The sequence below is a fragment of the Desmodus rotundus genome, chromosome 6, assembly GCF_022682495.2.
Source record: "Desmodus rotundus isolate HL8 chromosome 6, HLdesRot8A.1, whole genome shotgun sequence".
NCBI classification, from domain to species: Eukaryota; Metazoa; Chordata; class Mammalia; order Chiroptera; family Phyllostomidae; genus Desmodus; species Desmodus rotundus.
In genome coordinates, this window is record NC_071392.1 from 146,155,782 (window position 1) to 146,180,212 (window position 24,431).

General features: G+C 41.6%; 1 protein-coding gene and 1 long non-coding RNA gene across 6 annotated transcripts in view; both read right to left on the reverse strand.

Moving 5' to 3' along the window:
- Nucleotides 1-3,195: 3,195 nt before the first annotated feature.
- LOC123478364 (uncharacterized) lies at nt 3,196-12,642 on the reverse strand. Its single transcript, XR_006653547.2, has 3 exons — nt 12,445-12,642; nt 8,958-9,282; nt 3,196-3,271 (listed from the first exon to the last, which is right to left on the reverse strand). It is a non-coding gene; the product is annotated as an uncharacterized lncRNA (long non-coding RNA).
- Nucleotides 12,643-13,611: 969 nt separating this feature from the next.
- RNF145 (ring finger protein 145) overlaps nt 13,612-24,431 on the reverse strand; it is a 54,249-nt gene continuing 43,429 nt past the window's right edge. For all 5 annotated transcript variants that reach the window (XM_024577064.4, XM_045184991.3, XM_045184989.3 and 2 more), the window contains 3 exons: nt 18,982-19,129; nt 17,491-17,847; nt 13,612-15,239 (listed from right to left, as the gene is read on the reverse strand). In XM_024577064.4, the coding sequence (XP_024432832.1) occupies nt 14,826-15,239; nt 17,491-17,847; nt 18,982-19,129 (919 nt within the window). In that variant the 3' untranslated portion in view covers nt 13,612-14,825. The remainder of the gene's footprint in view (nt 15,240-17,490; nt 17,848-18,981; nt 19,130-24,431) is intronic.

The following is a 24,431-nucleotide window of genomic DNA, read 5'->3' on the forward strand; positions in this document are numbered from 1 at the left end:
CAACTTGTACAACCACAGTGACATCTAGTGGTATTCTTTGATAGTGCAACACTGGATGCAATCCTCGAGCAAGTTTGTCATAAAAAGCAAACCTTATTTTGTACAATATCCCTCAGTTTGAGTTTGTCTATTTTTGCATGAAGAGATTTATTTTTTAAGAGGACTTCCACCTAAGTGAATTTGTGTCCTTCCTAAGTGCATCATGTCAAGAGTCAGGTGACGATGGTTTGTCTCTTTATTGGTGATGTTAACTTTGCTTGGTTAGCATGGTATCTGCCAGGCTTACCCCTCTATAAAGTTACTGCCTTTTCCTTTCTAATTAATAACAGATTTGTGGGGCAACAATTTTAAGCTACATAAATATCCTTTCCCTCTTAAACTTTCATTTACTTGGTTGTTTTTTTTTGTTTTTGTTTTTGTTTTTGGACCTGGAGGAATATTTAATGCATATTGTTTGGTGAAAGAAGTCAGACTATAATGGAAGCATCCTGCATGATTCCAACTATAGGATGTTCTGGAAAGGGCAAAGTTATGAGGCAGTAAAAGAACTAGTGCTCACCATGGGTTGGGGAGAGGGGGCAGGAAGGATGGACAAACAGGTGGCCCATAGCAAGTTTTTAGGGCAGTGAAAATCTTCTGTAAGACACTGTAGTGGAGGGAACCTGACATTATAAATTTGTCAAAACACTTAGAACAGTATAACGAAAAGAATGAATCCTCCTTAAATATTGGATTTTATTTTTTTAATCTTCATTGTATTTTTCCATTATCATTTAGTCTCCTTACACCCCCTTCATGATGGACTGTAGTTAAGAATACATTGATATTGTTTCTTAAGTTATACTATACTGATGCAAGAGATTAATAATATTGGGTTGGCAAAAACTCTGTTATATTTTGTTCCGAATGATGGCTCTAATATTGCTTAGTTGTCTTTAACGTCATTCAAAACAATTTGTTAGATTGTATTATGGCAGCTGTCATATAAGCGAGCATTTTAAAAAATGATCAAAATTGGTAAATTTTGTGCAGCCATTTTAATATTGAAGATGGAATACACATTTTCAGTGTATTATGCTTTATTATTTCAAGAAAGGTAAAAATGCAACTGAAACACACAAAAAAGATTTGTGCAGTGTACGGAGAAGGTGCTGTGACTGATCTAACGTGTCAAAAGTGGTTTGCAAAGTTTCTTTGGTCCTATTGATATTTTGGCCAAATGATTCTTTGCTGTGGGGCTGTCTTATGCATTGGAAAGTGTTGAGCAGCACCCCTGGCCTCCACCCACTAGAAGCCAATGTGGGAGACAGCCAACATACTCAAAATACCTAAATCCATAAAGTTATTGGTGAACATAAACAATATCTCTTTTATTTTATGGAAAAAACTAAGTGGACTTTTTGGCCAACCCAATAAAAGAAAATTAGGTGGTAGGTAAGAGGTATATGTGGACTTTGTGGTATCTGCTCAATATTTTGCAAACCCAAAAATGCTAAAATATCTATTAATTTAAAAAAGAAAGAAGTTTTACTATCCATTAATAATTCTTGCCTGGGGGAACACTTTGTAAATTATATGATTGTCTAACCACTATGCTGCACACCTGAAACTAATATAAAGTAATATAAAAACATAAACATAATAAACTTGAAAATAATAATTCTTGTCTAAATCAATTATTACTATAATGGTTGCAAAATGGTAATTCTCTAATCCTGTCTTTTCTTTCTATGTGTTTATTAGTTATCATTTTACTAAAAGAAGAACTTTCCCTATTCTCTTATTTATTAATATGGACTCATGAATTCTTATATCATCTAAAATATATATACATTATATATTCTATACCTAATACATGTGCTATTTACTTCTTTTCAAAAATTTATCAAAAATGTCATGAAAGTCAAAAATGTGAGGAATGTTCCAGATTAAGACGACTAAAAAATGTAACAACTCAATGTCATACATAATCTTGGATTTGATTCTGCCTGGGATGTGGGGGTAGCAACTGTAAACAGCTAAAAAGGACATAATTGGGATAATTGGTAAAATTTGAATAATTCTTTGAATTAGATATTGTGGATTAAAAATCAAAACTGTACCAATGTTAAATTTTCTGTTTTGATCACTTTACTGTGACTATATAAAATGAAAATATTAGAAAATACACACCGAAATATTTAGGGGTAAAGTAGCCTTAAGTCTGCAGTTTATTCTCAAGTAGTTCAAAAACTAATTGTGTGTATGCGTGTGTGAGAGATGAGAGAAAAGCAGCAAATGTGGCAAAAAGTTAAAAATTGTTGAATCTGGGTGAAGAGTACACAGGGGTTCTTTGTACTGTTCTAGCAACTTTTCTGTCACAATTTAAAATTATGTCAAAATAAAAATTACCCCAAAACATGGAAAATAAGGTTTTAAGGAATTTTAAAAGTCTTATTTATTTAAAAGAGGAAATAAAACAAGATAAATAAGTGAACATATACCTAGAGACTGAGAATTTCCAAGTCTCAGCTAAGTTTCTTTTCACTGCAACAGAGTTTGAGATAAAGCCCCACTCTTTTCATTAGGGAATTATCAAGCTAGTCAAGGAAATCGACTATAAATTACTAGTTTAAATTCCCCAGATATCTGAAGAATTCCTCAAAGGCACACATATTTTTATAAAAGTTCACACATTCAATATCACATACAAAAGACTTATCTATGTTGGGTTCTGGCATTAAACTCAGCTAACCAGCTGTGATTACTCTTAATTTGGAATAGAATAAGCTGGCTCTGGAGAAACAATTGCTCTAAACTGTAATTCTCTTCATCATATCGGGGAAAGGACTCGGAGTGCAGGTGAGACTGCAGTTAGGGAGAGTGACTCGCTGGATGCCGGGGGAGTTGATGTGAGCGTTGCCCAGAGAGAAAAATAACATTCAAAATAATCTCCGGTTTGGGCACTAATGACCATGGACTAGAAGCATAGTTCTGGAACTCACTAGCTGTGCGGTCTGTGAGGCTGACTCATTTAACCGCCATGAACCTCGGCTCACTGGCCTGCAGAATCAGGGCGATTTTGAGTGGGTATTCTAGGTCTGGCACTGCACATGGAGACTGGACTCGAGGTCCTGAGCCAAGCATGGGATGGTGGGGAGTGTAGAAAGGATAATGTGTTGGGACATCTTCATCTCTTACCTGAACTGGTCCAGCCTCTTAGGTCTCCAGCATCCATTCTGGCTCTCCTTCCAATCCGTTTTCCACACAGCACGGCAGCTGCATGAATCTCCTAAAAGGCAAATCTTCAGCTCAAAGTCCAACCTTCCTAACACGGTGCACCAGCCCCTTGGTGACCTCATGGCCTGGTCCCAGAGTCTCTGTAGCCTCCCTCCCAAGGCCTCGTCCCCACCTTTATCTCCTGCACTCTCTAAGCCCTAGTGCTTGCTTTCCAAGAGGCATGTGCCATGGTGAGCACGCCCAGCACCTCCAAGGTCCAGGCGGGTAGTGACCTGCCACACATGACTATTGAGCATTGATATTTGGCTAATGTGACTGAGAAACTGAATTTTTAATTTTTGAAATTTTATATATTCTACATCATTTGGCTGTCTGAGCCTTAGATTCTTCACCTGTAGCTAAAAGGGTTGAGCTCAAACTAGATAATTTCTTAAGTCCCATTTCGGTCTTAAGTATTATGGTTTGTTCAGCTTGGCCTCTGGTCCAGGCTCATCTTTTTTAAAGGGATTTGGAGTTGCTGAAATTCCAGCTCTCTTAGAACTAACTGGGAAAAAAAGGGTTAAGTGGTGCAGAACAAGGTTTTACTATGAAGTTTCGAGGTGATCCCCCCATCCTCAAATTGGCTCGAGTAACAGGAATTTGAGGCCAGAAGAAGAGGCGGAAATGACATTGGGCAGAGGAGCCCTGTTGGGGATGGGCCCTATTTCACACTGCAGAAGCTCCCTGCCGCATGAAATTTTGTTGAAATTTAAATAGTGTATGAGGCTGGTGGCTACCACATTGGACAAACCAGACACATAAAACCTCTTTAGGTTCCCAACCAGCTATGTCCTCTCTCATCCCTGGGCCTTTGCCCTTGCTGCTGCCTCTCATTTGAAGCCGTTTTCTCCATCCAGCATGTCTCCGGCCCCTTGGTGTATGCCTTCATAGGAGGGGATGCATGCAAAGTCTGCCACTGGTGCACTTTCAACCACAAAACATTCACGGTGCAAGTACGGCTCTATTTCAGAGCAATAGCATATTAGTTATGCCCTTTGCTTTCCACTGACAGACATGCAAGGTGTTTTTTCTCTTTGCCCTTGACTGTTCATTAATCTGGTGGGTGGAAGGCATCATTGATTGGCCACAATTCGTCCCATTAATGTGTTTTCTTTGGCGTTCAACGTTTAAAAAATGGAGCCAGCTTCCGGCCAAGATGGAGGCGTAGGTAGACACACTGTGCCTCCTTGCACAACCAAAAGGACAACAACAATTTAAAAACAAAAAACAACCAGAACTGACAGAAAATCGAACTGTATGGAAGTCCAACAACGAAGGAGATAAAGAAGGAACATTCATCCAGACCTGTAGGAGGGGCGGAGAGGACTCACAATAAGGTGGCGGCTGGCGGCCCAGCAAGGTGGCAGATTGTGGAACGGGGCAGGCCAGGCTCCAGCTGGCAGACCCCACCAGGTGGCGGCTGGAAGACCCTGTGGCCCCACATTCACTCATAGATAAACCAGGAGGAACGGTGGGGGAGTGAAGCAGACAGTGCAACCCAGGGCTCCAGCTCGGGGAAATAAAGCCTCAAACCTCTGATTGAAAACACCTGTGGGGGTTGAGGCGGCAGCAGGAGAGACTCCCAGCCTCACAGGAGAGTTCGTTGGAGAGACCCATGGGGGGCCTAGAGCGTGCACAGGCCCACCCACTCGGGAATCAGCACCAGAGGGGCCCAATTTGATTGTGGGTAGCGGAGGGAGTGGCTGAAATCCAGCAGAGAGTGAAGAGGGCGCCATTGCTCCCTCTTGGCCCCTCCCCCACGTACAGCGTCACAGCACAGCCACCAGCGTTACCCCGCCCAGGTGCACACCTAAGGCTCCGCCCCTTTACGTAAAAGCCGCACCAAGACAAAAAAATGGCCCAAATGAAAGAACAGATCAAAGCTCCAGAAAAAATACAACTAAGTGATGAAGAGATTGCCAACCTATCAGATGCACAGTTCAAAACACTGGTAATCAGGAAGCTCACAGAATTGCTTGAATATGGTCACAAATTAGATGAAAAAAATGAAGGCTATGCTAAGAGAAACAAAGGAAAATGTACAGGGAACCAATAGTGATGGGAAGGAAACTGGGACTCAAATCAATGGTGTGGACCAGAAGGAAGGAAGAAACATCTAACCAGAAAAGAATGAAGAGACAAGAATTCAAAAAAATGAGGAGAGGCGTAGGAACCTCCCGGACATTTTTAAACGTTCCAACATCCGAATTATAGGGGTGCCAGAAGGAGAAGAGAGAGAACAAAAAATTGAAAACTTATTTGAACAAATAATGAAGGAGAACTTCCCCAGTCTGGCAAAGGAAATAGACTTCCAGGAAGTCCAGGAAGCTCAGAGAGTCCCAAAGAAGCTGGACCCAAGCAGGAACATACCAAGGCACATCATAATTACATTATCCAAGATTAAACAGGAGAGAATCTTAGAAGCAGCAAGTGAAAAGGACACAGTTACCTACAAAGGAGTTCCCATAAGACTGTCAACTGATTTCTCCAAAGAGACCTTACAGGCAAGAAGGAATGGACAGAAGTATTTGAAGTCATGAAAGGCAAGGACCTATATCCAAGATTACTGTATCCAGCAAAGCTATCATTTAGAATGGAAGGGCAGATAAAGTGCTTCTCAGATAAGGTCAAGTTAAAGAAGTTCATCATCACCAAGCCCTTATTATATGAAATGTTAAAGGGACTTATCTAAGAAAAAGAAGATCAAAAATATGAACAGTAAAAATGACAGCAAACTCATAGTTATTAACAACCACACCTCAAACAAAAACAAAAGCAAACTAAGCCAACAACTAGAACAGGAACAGAACCACAGAAATGGAGATCACATGGAGGGTTATCAATAGGGGAGTGGGAGGGAGAGAGAGGGGAAGGTATAGAGAATAAATAGCATAAATGGTAGGTAGAAAATAGACAGGGGGAGGGTAAGAATAGTGTAGGAAATGTAGAAGCCAAAGAACTTATATGTATGACCCATGAACATGACCTATAGGGGAGGAATGAGGGAGGGTGAGGGTGTGCAGGATGGAGTGAAGGGGGGAAATGGGACAACTGTAATAGCATAATCAATAAATATATTTTTAAAAAATGGAGCCAACACACTAAATGGAAGAGGCCTCATTAAAAATATGGATCCTTGGATGCTCTGGGACATCTGGCCACCCTGGATCCAAGTTCACTTTATTCAGCAATCATCAGCTAGAATTGTTTTGATATGGTGGTCCTAGCCACATGTGGCTCTTTAAAGTAACAAAAATTAAGTAAAATGTAAAATGCAGCTCCTCCATCTCAGAAGCCACATTTCAAACGCTCAAGAGCCACATGTGGCTCGTGGCCACCACGCCGGGCAGGGCAGATACAGAGCTCTCCTGTCATCACGAAATGTTCACTAGCACTGCATTCTCTAGAGGGCAGCTTGTCTTTGGGCAGCTGGGCCCCCCAAAGACAAGGCCGGCGCTCCTCAGATCTTGGCGGTCCCCTGCCGGCCCACCCAGCCCTTGACATTACCTGCCTGACCTCCACAGGCATTTGAATTTGAGAACCTGGTCTGTCATATACTTTTGGGTTTCTACTTAAGTTTGCAGTATTTTGGAAAACACTACTAACCCTATCCTGTCATGAGGGTACAGTACCAACAGAGTAGGAGCTGGAAGTGACCTGAAAAGTGAATATGGAAGAAGGGATAATGAACCTGGAAAATAAGGGGTGTGTATATGTGGCGGTGGGTGGGTGGGTGTGACCAGCACTTCCTTGGTGGGGATTGTGCAAGCAGGAAGCAAGCTGTGGCTGGAAGGTGCTATGCATCTGTAATCAATACTCAGCAACAGGTGAGCAAAGGCAACTGTCACGTGACCTGCAGGGGTCACAGGTAACATAAATGATGGGGCCCGGAGAGGGCCTGGTGAACTAGGCGTTGGAGGTGAGGCAGATGCCCATTTAAGGGGTAGGAACCCCTAGGCTCCGGTTGAGTAATACAGTGGGAATGCTCTGATATTTCCAGAAAACTCAGGAATCCGGATTTTCACTGTGTAATCTCTCCATTTTAGTTCATGTTTTTTAGAAGCGCCATCCAAGCCAAATAAAACAAGTTTGCCGGTTAGAGCCAGGCCCCCTCGGCCGGTTTGCCACGTCTGAGCCCATCCTGGCAGTGGCAGCAGAGGCCGGCGTGCCTGAAGCGGATTCAGGAGAAGACTGGGTGTTGCGAATAGGAAGGGTCAGGGTGGGGAAACCACTGCAACCCAGGGACACTGGTTGCCAAGGTCCCGGCCCATCCGATCTGCAGGGCATAAGTGACAGAGCTGCAGAATGCTGACCCCTCGGGCACTGTGACTGCCAGACTTCAGTGCACAGGAATCCCTTAAAAGCTTTCCAAAATCCTGATGTCCTTGTCTCACCCAGCCCAGGGGATTCCACTGTGCAGACAAGTTCGAGAACTACTATGCTAGGGGACCCCGATTCCAAGAACCTGTCTCCAATGTCGACAAAGCTGGGTTTGGGTGGAAAAAATGTGCCTCATAGAAAGCAAGAAGAGTCTTTCCATTTTAAATATTGACTGTTCACAGTCAGTGGAAAATGAATCCAGGGGCGATGAGCTTAAATGCCTCCCTAGTCACTTTGGACCTAAGAACAATGGACTTCACAAAAGCACAGGCAAGTACAGAAGTTAGGTCCTTGTCAAGGACCTATCACGCTTCCTTCTCTATTTAATTGTGTGTCATCTGAATGCCAGGGCAGGGAGTGTGCCTCGTATTGAGCCCATGCCTTGTGTCTAGGAGTTACTTACAAACATGTTGGTTAGTGGCTGTGGGGACACAGGGAAGGCTACCTGTTTGGGGATGGGAGGGGGAGGGGAACGTCAGTAGTCCCTGTCAAAGAATAGAGCTGGGGCCTGACGGAGACCACCTGCGGTGGCTCCTGAATGAATGAAACCTGCAAGGACCCCGAATACAGACATCTACAGGAAGCGGCCCCTGAATTACCTTTCCTACCACCTCCACCAATTTTAAGAATAAAAAATTATGAAAAACATGTGTCTGGGTATAGATACACACTCATGTCAAGATTAAGTACACTCAGAAGCCAAACTTCCTGGGTCCCAATACTTACCACTTTGGACTTGGAGCAAATCACTGAATGCCTCTCTGCCTCAGTTTTCTCATCCGGAAAATGGGGATGATACCTACCTCAACAGGTGAGTGAGTGTAAGGAGTTGTTCTGTGTAAAGGGATTGAAAGAGTACCTGGCACAAGGCAAGGGTCAGCTATCATTTTGTTGAATATCAGAAAAAAAAGGATGTGATGCTTGACTTGACGGATGTGTGAAAAACACTGACCGTGAGTTCTGCTCATTAGAACACAGGGTTATAGGGCCTTGGGATCAAACCGCAAGGGAAAGGGAGGGGAGGCAGTTCACTAGCTCTAACTGTGTAGCTCTTCCAGCACACGGTGATCGTCAGTCATTACGAGGACTGGGCGGTTCAGGGAGAATGATTATGCACACACTGACCCCCTCACCCCCACGCCAGGGGTGGTGGCTGCTGGGGACCCTCAAAGTCCGTGTCTCGTAAGTGTGTTATTAATTCTACCTTTATATTAGGTTCTAAAAGCATCACACTGCTACATCTCTGAAGGTTTGTTTCCAAAATTCTATGGTTCATTCTGTGTGCTTGTGGGGGGAGAAAAAAACTGACAATGTTTTACCTTCAAACATAAATAGTTTCAGACTTTTCTGGGTGGTTAATCAACCACAATGGTTGGTCGACAGGCCCGATTTCGCACGTGCACCTGCACTGATGTGCCCGCCAGGCTTTGCCGCTTCGCTGCAGAAGCCCCGTAAGCTGAGAGGTTTGCGGCGGTTCAGCCATAGATGTTTCTCAGAGGCCACCGTCTTCCTGTCTCTCTCTTCTCTAAAAACCTTCTTCCATAAAAGCAGTGGCTCCCCAAACCAAGAATCCCCTCTCTCCAGAAGAGCAGGAACATTTACTCCAGATCAAAGCTGCTCACATGTCCACGGGATCAGAATCATCTGCAAAATTTGGAAAGAGATAACAGATGCTCAGTCTCCACCACAAACCTACCCAATTAGAATCTGGGGGGCAGGGCCCAGGTATCTGTATTTTTGACAAGCTTCCCACCTGTTTCCAATGTCCATCAAAGATGGAGAAACACTGGCCTCAGGTCATGCAACAATTTCGTGATACCAGAGTGCAAAATTCTAACAGACTGAAATTGAAAATAGGTTCCAATGAAACACTAGGTCACTTATAAGAATAACAAAACTGAGCTACTATAATTAGAGAAAAGTGAAAATACACAGATTCTACACTTTCCCAAATGAACATCAGATTTACCCACAATGCTTCGGGTTCTCTTATATTTTTCACTTTGATCAACACCGGGTATTTGCACTATACAGTTTCATTAAATGAGAAGCCAAACTTGCCCAGTAATCACAGCATCTCCTAGGGGAACAGAAGAGTTTGATGATAACAGATTTTCAAGTGCAGGTCGTGGTGGGGAGGGGATGGGAGTGAATTAGAAACTAGCCCACTCAACCCACCTCAGCTCCTGCCAACTGTTGCCAGGCAGGAATGACTAACCTCATGTGGCCAGCTCCTCCCATTTTCTGAGAAGGGTGAAAAATCGAGTCTGTATTTATAGGCTTGCAATTTTGAAAGTAGTTAGCAGCCAGTTCAAACGTTTTTTAAAACATCACTTTGAAGTGCACCATAGAAGCCAAGCCTTCAAACAAAGCAAAATTCATCAGCCCAGATTTCACCTGGATGCCCTAGGTTTGGAATCTCTATTCTAGAAGCTCAGAGTTCTGTGTCTCAATTCAGGTAGACAATCAGAAACCAATCCCAGAAATGACTTCACCTAGCTGGCACATAACATTATGCTGCTCTTTGCCTCTAGAACAAGCAAGATCCTCCGCCTTTTTCGAACTGTCGGGTTTATCTGAGGAACCACATACTCAGTTCATTTGTTCACTCAGTGGATACTTAAGAGGGCTGCCGCCCTGTGCCGGGCACTGGGGACACAGTGTAAGCCAAACACAAGTTCAGTTTCATATTTGCACAGCACATAAAAATACACATGAATTTCATCACTCAGTCCATGGTAGATGGGCAAAATCCTGAGCAGAATACCTTAGAATAACAAGGGCTGGCCAAGGGTCATACAATTTGAAAGGGAGTAAAAATTACAGCCCAGAGCTCCTCCCACTGCCTGTATTTCCCTCAGTCCAACAGGGCTGATAAAAGGCTTGTCAAACAAAACTCAGCAGGCGCAACACCGCTCAGAAATTACTTCGGTTTGGCAAGTTCTCATTTGGAAAGTAAAAGAATATTCCATCTAGAATTGGCTCAGGATTTCTTCCACATTCATAAAGACTGTATTTCCAGCAAGTCTGACGCCACATCTTAGAATATACATATAAAACAAAAGCAAAGCAAGGAGTTGCTTGTACCTATTAAGAATAGAAAGAAAAATTAAGGGTCAAACGGCCCAACATTCATCAAAATAGATGAGGGAAAGAGCATGCTCATTAGTGTTGGTAAAAGCAAGGACAAGGAAGAGGATGCCAGAAGCATAGTTAGTAGCAGGGTTTGCTCAGTCTTCCCTGGGAATGTCCTATCTTGATTCTCAACCACATACTGCATCCACCTGTAGAATCCACTAGAGAGAAAGTATTTTTCTGAGCAGCCACAAGAATGACTAATTCCGTAAACAGCTCCTAGTATTTTTGATTTTTTTCCAAGCAAGCAGTGCCTAGTAAAACGTAATCTTTTTTTTTTTTTCTTTTTTTTCTTTTTTAAGTCATAGCATTCTCTGTCTTCAAAGGCAGGAGAAACAGGTGTGCCTTAGGTGATGAGTTACCAAATTACTTGGAATGTATTTGAATTTCAGAAACCAAATAATAGTCAACTTTAAAAAGGGAAGTGGAAATGATTTGGTGGGTGTGTGTGCTCCTCCACAAGGGAGTTCTGCTGCCACCGAATATAAAAATAACTTGAAAAGACTAATTCCAAAAGTGAGATTAGGAGAGATGTTTATTCTTTTTAAATAGTTTTCAAATAATAAGTAGTGTGGGGAAAAAATAATTTAAAAAATCATACAGCATTAAAAAAATCAAAACCTTATAATTCCTACTTTCAACTTGCCATGTTCTAAAATTTCCCTTCTGTTCTGGAATATATTTACAAGCTCTATTTTTATGAAGCAGCTAGAGTGTAAAACTGACTTTTAAAGGCAGTTTTTCAAAACTGGCACCTGACTTTTTATTAATACTTAAACCTCTGTACAGCCCTTGTCCCATTACCCATTACCACAGTCAGAGAAAAAGTGCTCCCTCTTAAACTTGGAAACTGAAAAATTTTTCCTCTTCCACTAACTATAATCCCAATTTGACATCATGTCAAAACCTTTGGGGAAAGCAGTGTTCCGACGTGAAATGCCACAAAAAACATGGCGGAGTCCAGAGACCGCCCCAGGGCCTAAGGAGGGGCCTCCGGGACGTCTGGTGTTTGAAAATCGAGCCTCCAGAGACAGGCTGGGCAAAGCACGGTTCAGACCAGAGGGCGGCCGTTCTGTAAGATGAGAAACAACACACGCCGGAAATACACAGATAACTAGTGTGAGAATTTAGACTGCTAAGTGCTAACTTGGATGTCGAAGTTCGTAAGAGGGGAAAAAGTTTTTAAGAGAAAAGTGATCGTGGGTGAAAAACAGGTACACACGGTCTGGAACAGTGGGAATTGTCAAGTGGACAGGACAAGCGGCCTAAAAGGGGCCCATAAGGAATGTGACACTTGCTCACTTGGCTTGATCAAGAATAATATAATAGGGAAATAATGATAACAATATAGGGAAACCTAATTTTCTTGTTTTCTCTTCAGGAGTGTTGAATACAAACTACATTAAACTCTGTCTTCTTCATAGGTCCAAAATCTGGCAGTGAGTTGGAAACTTACAAAAATGGCTGGGAAACAGAAATTCAACAGACAGACGGCATGATACAATGCTACCACCCTGTGTATTAGAACAAGAAGCAAATTAAAATTAAGTCAGAGGTTCTCAACCAGTATACTCAGAACCATTCACAGGTGCACTCCCAAATTTTGATTCATGTGTAAACAAAATTGCGTGATGCGTCACCTGAGATGTGAGAGTCATCAGCACTGCTCACCTGTTCTTTCCAGACCACAGGAGGACGAGTGAACCTCCACACCCTCCCGTGCTGGTAGGGCCGTAGAGGGGGATGAAAGGAAAGGACATGCATTGCTGCTGGGGGGAGCACGTCCTTGGTCATTCCTCTCAGAGTGCTTCCCGTGGCCATGACCATCAGGAAGGTTCAAGACAGTGGCGATTCCATCAGCCTACATCCCTGAGCACCTGCCCCAAAGCAAACAGACACATAAGCAATGTGTGTGAGACGTAAATTGTTTTAAAGCCACTGAGATTGAGGGGTTTTGTCACGACAAGGTAAGACAGCTTTGCAGGCTGAAACAAAAGGATTCACACTGAGAGACTGTTATTTGTCCATCAGGCTAGGCTGCTGAGCAGAGGCTCCTGCAGCTTGGCAAGCAGAGCTGGGGTCTCTGTGCTGATAGGGGGTAAAAAACTGTATTGTAATGTGAAATTTGGTGCCAAAGAAATCTCTACTTTTATTAAAACATCTGAGTACTTCCCCTTAGGTCTAAATGAGAGTCCTTTGGTCAGAAGTATAAATAGTGCTAAAGGCTGGCCAAGTTCACCATGCTGCAAATTATTTCAATGTCACGTGCAATTTAAATCCTTCAAACAAAGCCCCACAAAGTTTAATATTTGAACAAGTACTCTTAACCCAAAGGCTGAAAATCAGTTTAAATCGGATTTCCGCTAGGTCTTAGACAATGGCCTGATTACCACTAGAGGGAGCCATCTGCTCTGTCTTCTGCCCAAGCTGGCTCACCAAAAGGACCAGGGGAACCTTCCAGCTCCACTAGGGAGAAATGAATTCTGGTCTCGCCACTTCTTTTCTAAATGTGAAACTTTGAGGGTGTCAGGCCACAGAGCACTCTGAAGCGCACACTCTTAGGCTCCCCTGAAAGTTAGTTTGGTAGGTCTGAAGTGGGGTTAAAAAATGTGCAATTTTTTAAAAGAACTCCCCAGATGCTTCTGGGGCAGAGCTGGGTCTGCTGCCACTGGTGCAGACTTCAACGAACTGGCATATTTTCAAGCAAAAAGTTTTGTCCTCTACAGGGCATTTCAGACATGGATCAAGATATAAGAAACACAGCTGGATTAAAAAAAAATCTCCTAAGAACAGAATTTGAACAAAACACTTTATAATAATAATGATCACAGAAAAAAGTTATCTTCAAATTTAAATTTATTAAGACATTCAGCTATGCCTGTCAGTCTACATCCAATTTTGCTACTAAAATAAAATAAAGTCACATCCCACTTTAGGAATACCGAGTCTGAAAAACACTTTTTTGAGCCAAGCCTATTGTATAAATAAATGACTAATTTCTTTTCATATCAAAATTCCCATAAAAAATTACATTCCCCCCTCCCCAGTTCTAACTTGTAGCCATGATGAATGTAAAAATTTAAATATGACACATCCTCGTCAAAGGAAAGGTGCAAAGTCTATTAACAGGTTTAAAAGTGGCATTTGCAGAATGTGATCATACAATTATGTACTCATTCCCAAAGTGCAAATATTGCCATAATTTAACACTGTTTCGATTCAGTTGTGAGAATTAAACATTACACAGGATTGAAAAGTACACTAGGGCCTTTATCAGTGCCCTAAAGCCCTTCCCACTTTGGTCTCCTACACTAACGCAGACTCCAAAGTGTTCATCAGAGTTTTAGTTTACGTCACACGGCCAACAGAGTATACAATATATTAACAAAAGTTTCATATACACAAAATATCGAAGACTCCGTCAGAAAGTTCAGTCTCAGATTACGTGAATGCACCCGCAAGGCCCAAGTACCCACCCGCCCCTCCCCTGAAGCACATACAGAGTATATGAGTAGGTTTCCATTTCTGAATACAATCGATGCTTTTACATCTTTGATTTCGATCAATGCTGTACAAAACTCAATAATCACCAGACTGAACTCCAATTAGCTGAGAGAAAAGGGGGTGGAGAAAGGGGCTGGACACTACTCATATTCTGTAACAAGAACGATCCTGTCCTGTAGAAAGTGATGTGTCAGTTCCACTGCTGCCTGCTTCTTCCCAGGCTGTCTGTCCCTCCTGCTCTTTCTCTTCTTTTTAGCCCCTCTCAAACACTCACATTTGATTTTATTTATCCCTCACACATCAGGGGCAGTTTCTGAAGTAGTTGAGGTTGAATTTCCTTGGCAAACCTCTACAAAACATCAGCACAGGATATATAAATACATTTCGATTAGCATACATTGCGAAATTTCTCCCACAAGGTCAAGGGCATGAAAGCAGGTGATCTCCAGTGAGAGTACTTCCTGGATTAGATCCTTGGAATGTCAAGTGTCCTATCCCATCACCTCATGCATTCATTCCTCAAGTCTCAGCACAGACTCCACTGGGAGTTAACTTCCCATGTGAGCGCCACAGCGCTCCTGCTGCTGTGTCTCTTCTGGGCTGACGTCAGCAGGACGAGCTTCGTCTTTCGCACTACGAGCACATGCCTTGGGCCCACAAGTCCCTTTCTGGCTATCTGAACTGCTGGCAATGCTCTCATTATTGTCCCTGGAACCTTCTTGCATCCCAGTCCCTTGAGGACGCTCTTGATCTGGGGGTTCAGTACCTTCCTGAAGCGCAATGTTTTGCTCAGCTGCAGCGTGAGGCTGTGGAACCGGCTCAGTCCCCACCCCTGGAAGCTGGGAGGAGTTTTTGAGGTGGCAGTGGCACAAAGGGCAGGTCTCCTGGACATACAGCCATTTCTTCAAACAGCCTGCGTGGAAGAAATGGCTGCAAGGCGTGATCACAGCGGATTTCATGTCCTAAAAGGGGAACAGAGATACCTCCTAAGTACCTCTTATCTAAAATCTTTGCTGACACCCCCAAAAGTTCTAGTTGCAACCTATCTTTTCCATAAATTCCCCAAAGAAAATCTGTAATATAGATCTCAGAATAAAACTCACTTTATATTTTAGTAATAATCCTCTTGCCATCAGAGACCCCCTTTTATACAAATAATTCAAGAACTACTGGCTAAATAAATTTCAAAAATAAGTTCCTCAAATCTCAGCATGTTCTTCCTCATAACCAACTATGAGGAAGAAGTGACCCCTTTCACTGGGCTCTGCTGGGTATGATGCATGAGGGTCACACAACTGTAGCAGTGTGGTACTGGGTCCCCATCAGTGTGGCGCCATACAACCACAACCTCAGAACACCTGAGGAAGACATGACTTTCCCACAGTTGAACAGGTTATTCTGTGATGAGATTATTGGCAAGTAGACAAAATCAGCCATAAAACACCAGAGTATTGGCAAGGAAGTGGCAATTTCAATTTCAATGTATATGTCCAGTTTTCAAGATATGGTCTGTATAAGCCAGCGTTTCTCCACCTGCATCAGAATCACCCGGAGTATTTGTCAGCCAAGCATATTCTTGGGCTAGATGCTGACGACTGAATCAGGACAGCTAAAGACGGCATTCAGAGATCTACAGTTACAGCAAGACACCACGTGACTTTTCACATGCACTCAAGTTCAATAGCAACTGGAACACGAAGTGCTATACTCTGCATGAATATTCCTCACTTGAGATACATTTTGGGCAGGAAGGTTGAGGACATGAAGTTTAAATTTAAGATTACACGTATGGTAAGTTGACCACCAATTTTGTTTATAGTCTCAAAACAAGGCGTTGTGGCTATTGTAGAAATTCCTTGCCAAGAGCTGGTCACACCTGGGAGTCAACTCTTAAGCAGAAAGCCATCCAAGGAAAAGCAGCCAGCTGGGAAGTTAAGCAATTTGACTTCCATTTTCTGTGTGGTATCAGCAGGTAGTTCGAGCACCTCAAAAAAAGTGATGTGACAACAGGAAATATAAAAAGAGAACTCAAATCCCAGAGTTGGAACATTTAGTCACAGGCCACTAAGCTGATGTGCCCCAAATCTGTCACTGCTGTGCTCTGCCCTGAATATAACAAAGTACTGAGCACCAAGGAGCCAGGACTGAAACAATGACCACGTAACTCGGGGAAACTGACCTTACACGCCTCACACCCAAATGCAAAAACAACCTGAAAAAAGTTATTTTGCTAGTACCCAAAAGTATGTCCTAGTAACAGTAAAAAGTGGCAACTGCATTTCACTCTCCGACAAAATTCTTACTCTAGATGGTGTGAAACACACAAACCCACACCCCAGCGAACCTGTGCGCAGCCTTGGGGGGCAGTGCTCCCTGTGTCCTCACTGGCACTCAGCAGCCCACGCTCCAAGAGAGACTTTGAAGGAACAGCTTCTGCTGTTGCCCATATTTTCTGTCCACACTTCCCACAGTGGAATTTAAGCTGTAAAAGCTGCTACTCAACCACCCCCTTGCACAGGTGACTGGTGACTAAACTCTTAGGTCTATTTTTTGTTGTTGTATTTTCAAGCTGATTTAAATGCCATCTTTCAATTTTCAATAGAAGAGAATCATCAGCTTTACATGGTGCATGTACCAAAGGCAGGCAGGCAGGCAATGGTACACCAACGGGCTGCCTCTAACACATCCCCGTCCCGCCCCGCACGGAGAGGCTTGTACCCATCGCAGATATCCATCAGCCCACAGGATACTCTCTCCCCCTACATAAAGTAAGCGAACACTTCTTCCCCACCCTGGGAATTCCAGAAGGAAAAGAGTCGGAATCTTCGCACACCACTTTTCAGAAGTTGCTGACTCCTGAATGATAGTATATATTTGATAGTGCATATAAATATGTGTGTGTGTGTGTATGTATATGTATAAATGTATTCAGGAGTAAAATATAAAATACACCTGACCTGTTTTTCCTTTATTTATGGGTGAGCAATAATGTTGAAAATAACAATATATTAGAATTTAAGGGACTAAATTAAAAACTTAATTTAGAAATAAAAGGGAAATATTCTGTCAGGTCTAATAATTTCTGAGGCCCACTCTCTTTGTCCCCAGGAGATAATTCTGTCCGGGAATAACTTGAATCTGGTTAACGTGGTTAAAGTCCCAAGGGATAACACCATATGACCCACCGAAGCGGATTCGTACTGTGCAGCTTACCTGGTAACAGATGGCACAAATATCATTGTGCTTCTCAAGCTGCTCTTTCGTAGCAAGGGGTAATGATTTAATCTTGTTCACAGCATCCCTGCGGAGAAGGAAACTCTTCCACCCCAGCTGGGCCCGGAGCCACACGTTATAGTAGGAATGTATGAAGATGATCATTGAGCCCATTACTGTCCATTCCCCAAAGATGGTCTCTGAGACACCATAGGCCACCACACAAAGGGCCACCAGAAACTCCAGCAGGCGGTAAGTGCCATTCACATAGTAGATGACATCGTCCATATTTTCTACTGGCTCTTTTCTGAATTCCTCAACCATAAATAAGACATAAATAAAAAGTGTTCCCAGAACCTGAAAGGAAAAGCATGTATATTAACACAGAATATGACCAGCCCTGGCTGGTGTGGCTTAGTGCACTGAGTGCTGGCCTGTGAACCAAAAGATCGCTGGTTTGATTCACAGTCAAGGCACATGGCTGGGTTGTGAGCCAGGTCCCCAGCTGGGGGAGAGTGAGAGAGGCAACCAATGTTTCTTTCCCTCTGTCTCCCTCCTTTCCCTTGTCTCTAAAAATAAATAAAACCTTTTTAAAAAAATGGAATATGATCTCTAAGAAAGGATTTTCATAGACTTGAACTGTCAACACATTCCTAACCCTTTCAGGATATCATATTACTGTCTAGCGGAGACAGTGGTATAATTAAAATATGGGTGATCTCAGTAGCCCAGGTGTTAGATACCAAAAAGCCTTCCCTTGAGACACAACTTTCCTAGAACGATTCTGACTGGTACTTAGTTTTCTCTGACTCTTCCCCGCCTTCCTCTCCTTATTCCCTAGGTCACCAAAATCCATAAAATTCTATCTGAATTTTCCCAACTCTGCTGTTATACTTGTTCCTCAACTTTGAAAGAACTGTTACGTCTATATAAGGAACAATGAATAAATCTTTTACTGCCAGTGAAGAAGTTACATTTTCTTTAACTTCTTACAGATCAGGCGGCAAAGATCCACATTTGAGTTACAATAAGCTCATCATTTTCAGGGCAATATTGTGTCTGTGGGTGTAATACTCAGTTATGTATTTATATACATCATGAAACTACGGATATTTCTGAATGGGTATTTACTAAAAATAATAGTGCTCCAAACACTATATTTTATACAGTAAGTAAATTTTACAGTTACTTAATCAATTTACAATTTACATGACAGCTCTGTATCATACCATTTTAAAAAAGGAAAATTATAAAGTTTAGTTACTTTGATAAAAAAAAAATAGTACGTGACAAGACAGGTCTAGTATTTTAGTAACCTACCTTCAAACTTCTATGCCCAAATAAATGTAACGTATTCTAGTAAAAAGGGTAGGAAGTAACCATCTAAACAGGCCACTTACAATCATGAATCCTGAAAAAGTTTAATTACTTTTCTGAAAGGAAAAATAAGAAACTCAGTTATTATATAAGGTTAATTAATTCTAGGCTTACCTGAAGAGAGGTGAGAATGCTGCTGGAAATAATGATAAGGAGCCAAAAATCCATGTGGAAAAACTGGCAAATCATGTAAGCCATGTAAGCAGGGAATATCAGCAAAAATAAACAAAGGCTCACAGCACGGAAGTGTTTCCATAAACTCCTAGAGAAAAAAAGGAATTATTGTAAAGTGCCTGTTACCTAGTAGTAACACACAACCATCACATTACCAGCTACTGGGTGTTGGTCATGCTTAACATCGCACAGGGCAGTACAGTACTGCCCTGTGCGCACCCTTTGCCACGCTGGTCACTGCACTGGAGTTCAGGGCAAGCCGCAGTGTGGACCTGGTGTTTCGGGGCCACGAGGCTCGCTCCTTCCCTCCACTCAGTCAACTGCCAAGTACCATCGACTCTTCTTTCCCTCAACAGCTTGCTCTCAGTTTCACTCCCAGTCCTAGCTATTTGAAAGTGAATTCAGGTTTTTGTAGCATTAAACCTTAACAATTTTAACAGTATTTTGAGTTCGTATGTCGTATGCCATCATCTCCCACCCACTCCACCCTGTGGTACAAATCTCTGCTCCAGTGAGTGCATGGTTAGCAAGGAAAATGCTCTCTGACAAGCCGGTGTATTAATCCTCACCCCTGCTATGGCTGAGGAAAACTAGGAACCTCTGTGTTATAAGACCTACTAGCTGGTCCTCCTCCCCAGAGATCTATCCCAGACACTCCACCCAGGGGAATCTTTCCAAGGCTCCATTAGCATCACATTGTCAACACCTTCTCTAACTTTGCTAGCCCAGTATTTGAGATCCTTCATTCTCAATTTTTCGATCCAAGCTTGTCAACATCTGTTCCTCCCTATAAGCAAATATAGTTAATTAATTAACTGTGTTCCCAGGAAAACAAAAGCCTCTGCTCTAATCTCTCGTTTTCTAAGCGCTTTAAGCCAACTCAAGCTAATCACACACACACACACACACACACACACAGACACACATGTAATATAAATCCTTTACCCGGGAATCACTTACTCTCTCAGAATTCTTAACACCTGTACCAATCACATACTAAATTTTAGTATTATTTCAATTATATAGATATTTATATATTACATCTCTAAACACTTTCACTTGTATTTTTATTTTTTATCATCACGAAATTACATGTGATGAATAGAGACTTCAGGTCAAAATGGAGGCGTAGGTAAATGGGGCTCACCTCCTCGAACCACCACAGCAAAAACTACAACTAGACTACGAAACACGTACCACTCAGAATCGTCAGAAAATCAAACTGTACGGAAGTACGATTAACAAGGAACTACAGAAGTCACATCCATCTAGACAGGTAGGAGGGATGGAGACATGTAGCAGCAAGGAAAGGCGCAGAGAGGCAGAACAGGCAGTCCCACACCCATGTGTGACATAAAAACTGGGAGGGCTATCTCTGGAGTGAGGGATCCCAGCCCCACATCAGACCACCAGTCTGTGGTTCCAGTGCCAGGAACGTAAGTCCCCATAACTTCTGGCTGTAAAACATAGTGGGGGTTAGGGGCGGGAGGAAAAACTGCACAAGTCTCAGGCATCTCCTCCTAAAGGCCGGCAATGGACTTAGGACTTAAGCAGACTCATTACCTCTGGGATCCAGCACCAGGGCAGCAAATAGAAGGGCACCAGTGGCATACGGGAGAAACTGAAGTATCTGACATCAGAGCAAGTGCTGGGGGGACAGCCTCCTCCTAAACAAAACTCCAGAGGCCAGGCAGTGGCACTGTCCCCTACTGAGCCCTCTGCCACACAGAGCCACAGACCAAGGACACCATTTGGGAGACTCCATCAACCTGGCTCACAGGGGTTGCCCTGCCCTGGCAAATACCTAAGGCTCTGCCAACTACAACATAACAGGTGCACCAAAACAAAGAAATATGGTCCAAATGAAAGAACAGGTCAAAACTCCAAAAAAGAACTAAGCAACCAGGACACGGCCAACCTATCAGATGCAGAGCTCAAAACACTAGTAATCAGGATGCTCAACAGAAATGATTTGAGTACAGATGCAAAATAAAGGAAGTAGTGAAGGCTGTACAAAGCGAAATAAAAATATATATACAGGGAACCAATAGCAAAGGGAAGGAAACCAGGACTCACATCAGTGATTTGAACAGAAGGAAGAAATAAACATTGAACCAGAACATAAAGAAGAAATAAGAATTCCAAAAGATGAGGAGAGGCTTAGGAATGTCTAAGACAATAAACATTCCAACATCCAAATCATAGGGGTGCCAGAAGAAGAAGAAAAACAAGAAATTGAAAACTTATTTGAAAAAATAATGAAGGAAAACTTCCCCGATCTGGCAAAGGAAATAGACATGCAAGTCCAGGAAGCTCAGAGAGTACCAAATATGCTGGACCCAAGGAGGAGCACACCAAGACTTACCATAATTAAATTACCCAAGATTTAAGATAAGGAGAAAATCTTAAAAGCAGCAAGAGAAAAGGAAACAATTACCTACAAAGGAGTTCCCGTAAGAAATCTTTCAGGCAAGAGGAGGCTGGAAAGAAGTATTCAAAGTCATGAAAGGCAAGGACCTACAATCAAGATTACTCTACTGATCAAAGCTATCATTTAGGATGGAAGGGCAGATAAAGTGCTTCCCAGATAAGGTCAAGTTAAAGGAGTTCATCATCACCAAGCCCTTATCATATGAAATGTTAAAGGGACTTATCTAAGAAAAAGAAGATCAAAATTATGAACAGTAAAATGACAACAATCTCACAACTATCAACAATTGAACTTAAAAAACCAAAACAAACTAAGCAAACAACCAGAACAGGAACAGAATCATAGAAATGGAGATCACAGGGAGGATTACCAGTGGGCAGTGGGAGGGAGGAGAATGGGGGAAAAGGTACAGAGAATAAAAAGCATAAATGGTAGGTACAAAACAGGCAGGAGGAAGTTGAGAATAGTATAAGAAATGGAGAAGCCAAAAAACTTATATGCATAACCCACGGACATGAACTAAGGTGGGGAATGCTTGAGGGAGGGGGAATTCTGGAGGGAAGGGGGTGCAAGGCAGAGGGAGGGTAAAAGGGAAGGAAAAAATGGGACAACTGTAATAGCATAATCAATAAAATATGCTTAAAAATAAATAAATAAATAAAATGCCAAAGGTTAAAGATAAAAAGAGAATCTTAAAAGCAGCAAGAGAAAAGCAGATAGTTACCTATAAAGGAGTTCCCATAAGACTGTCAGCTATTTTCTCAAATGAAACTTTGCAGGCTAGAAAAAGGACTAGCACAAACTGAAGTGATGAAAAACAATGACCTACAACCTAGGTTACTCTAGGCATCAAAGCTATCATTTAGAATCAAAGGGCAGATTAAGGGCAAATTTACCTTGTCCCCAGACAAGATAAAGCTAGAGTAGTTCATCATCATCAAGCCATTATTACATGAAATGTTAAAGGTACTTACTTAAGAAAAAGAAGATCAAAACTATGAACATTAAAATGGCAATAAATTCAAAACTATCAACAATTGAATCTAAAAAACAAACCAAGCAAACAAGCAAAACAGAAATGGAATCATAGACATGGAAATCATTTGGAGGGTTATCATCTGGGAGGGGAAAGGGGGAGACTGGGGGGAAAGGTACAGAATAGACGGGGGATGTTAAGAACAGCATAGGAAATGGAGAAGCCAAAGAACTTATATGCATGACCCATGGACATGAACTAAGGAGGGGGACTGCTGGAGGGAATGAAGGGTATGAGGTGGAGGAGCAAAGGAAAAAAACTGGGAAAACTATAATAGCATAATCAATAAAATATATTAAAAATTATGGTATATCTATATGCGTACACACACACAAAGTCCCACTGCCCAAATTTAAACCCCTTGGAAAAAAGAACGATAACTCATTATTCAGGTAGCAGCTAACCACAAAGACTTGTTTGAAGTGCCAAATATAACCTGAAAATGTATTTCTGCTTGATATTTTTCAAATCATTTTCCAATTATTATCTTTTCTCCCCTACCCATCTAACTATCCAAGTGCAAGGCCCTATGAGGTAAGCAGGACAAAAGTTATCATCATTATTTCACAGGGGAATAGTTACATTTATAACTTTAGGCTTTTAAGACATGCAACAGATCAAGAACTTCTAGACTTAGATTCCAGTTTCTGATTCTACTTGAACCCTACTTGTCAACAGTGCAATAACACACAGGAGAAGCCCCAGTTACCACCAAAGGAGAAGGAACGTAGTTTTTCTTTTGTTTAGCTCCTCACACATTGTAGTATTTTAGTAGATTTATTCCTTAAATGTACCTGAATTTAATAAAGATTGTACACCAACTTCTAAAAGATAAATGTACAAAAACACTCCCTAACAACCACCTTAAGCAGGACTTAGAAAATCTTTGTGTGCAATAGAAAAAAAGGGGGGATGATTTCTACCCCGTGCAAGTTTACTTATAGAACTACTTACTCTATGTAGCCAAATTATAAGCAAATAGATGATGTAGGGCCTTATTACCTCCACAGGGGATTAAGGGGAAAAAAAGATACTAGATACTTCCATTTCCTGGGTAAATGAAAGTCAAAGTTAGAGTAATTTTTTTAAAGTGATCAAAAATCTAGAAAGAAATCAGCATGACCCCCAAACAGCTATCCCCTCTCTTAAAAACAAAACTCAGTTACAATCTATATAAACTAAATACAAAGACTTAAAATTATTATTTAATGATTTCTTATAAAACATGAACACAGATTATTTAAAACCCTTATGAGGAAATGTGGATTTCAACCAAAATAGTTTATTAAAGTTTGTCTGCAACAAAATTAAGCTGTTTTAATTAAGTATTAGCATCTGTAATACATTCTCAAATCTGTGCAAAGTGTCTCAAGGAGACAAAAAAAGTAGCATAAATCATCCTTCCTACCTTTATATTATAGGTGGGAGGAAAAGTGACCACACACGGTTAAATGCTATACTGTGTGGGAGTATCTATAATTAGCAAGTCAGAAAAGAAAGTGAATTATTAATATGATAGAAATTAAAGCTAGGTACTTTTGGAAAGTGTTTTACATAAGTTTTTGCCATATTTCTGTTATTAAAAATTGAGGGACAAAAATAAACCTGTCAATACCTCTCCTTTGAGATTCAAAAGATAATTTTATTCTTTTAAAGAAAGGCAAGCAGGAAGAAATTACTGTAACAGTAGTTATACTGTGTTAGGTGATACATTTTAAATAATTTTCTTTAGTAGAGCAACTTGCTTGGAAACTATTTTTCTTTTTTTTTTTTTTTTGAAACTATTTTTCAAAATCAAGCTATGATCCATTTATATGAAGTAGTAATATATTTACATATATACACAAACATTTAAATACCTACTCCGTAGAGTATATACAGTATACAGTCTTAAATTTATGTCTAATTTTTGTGTATTATACA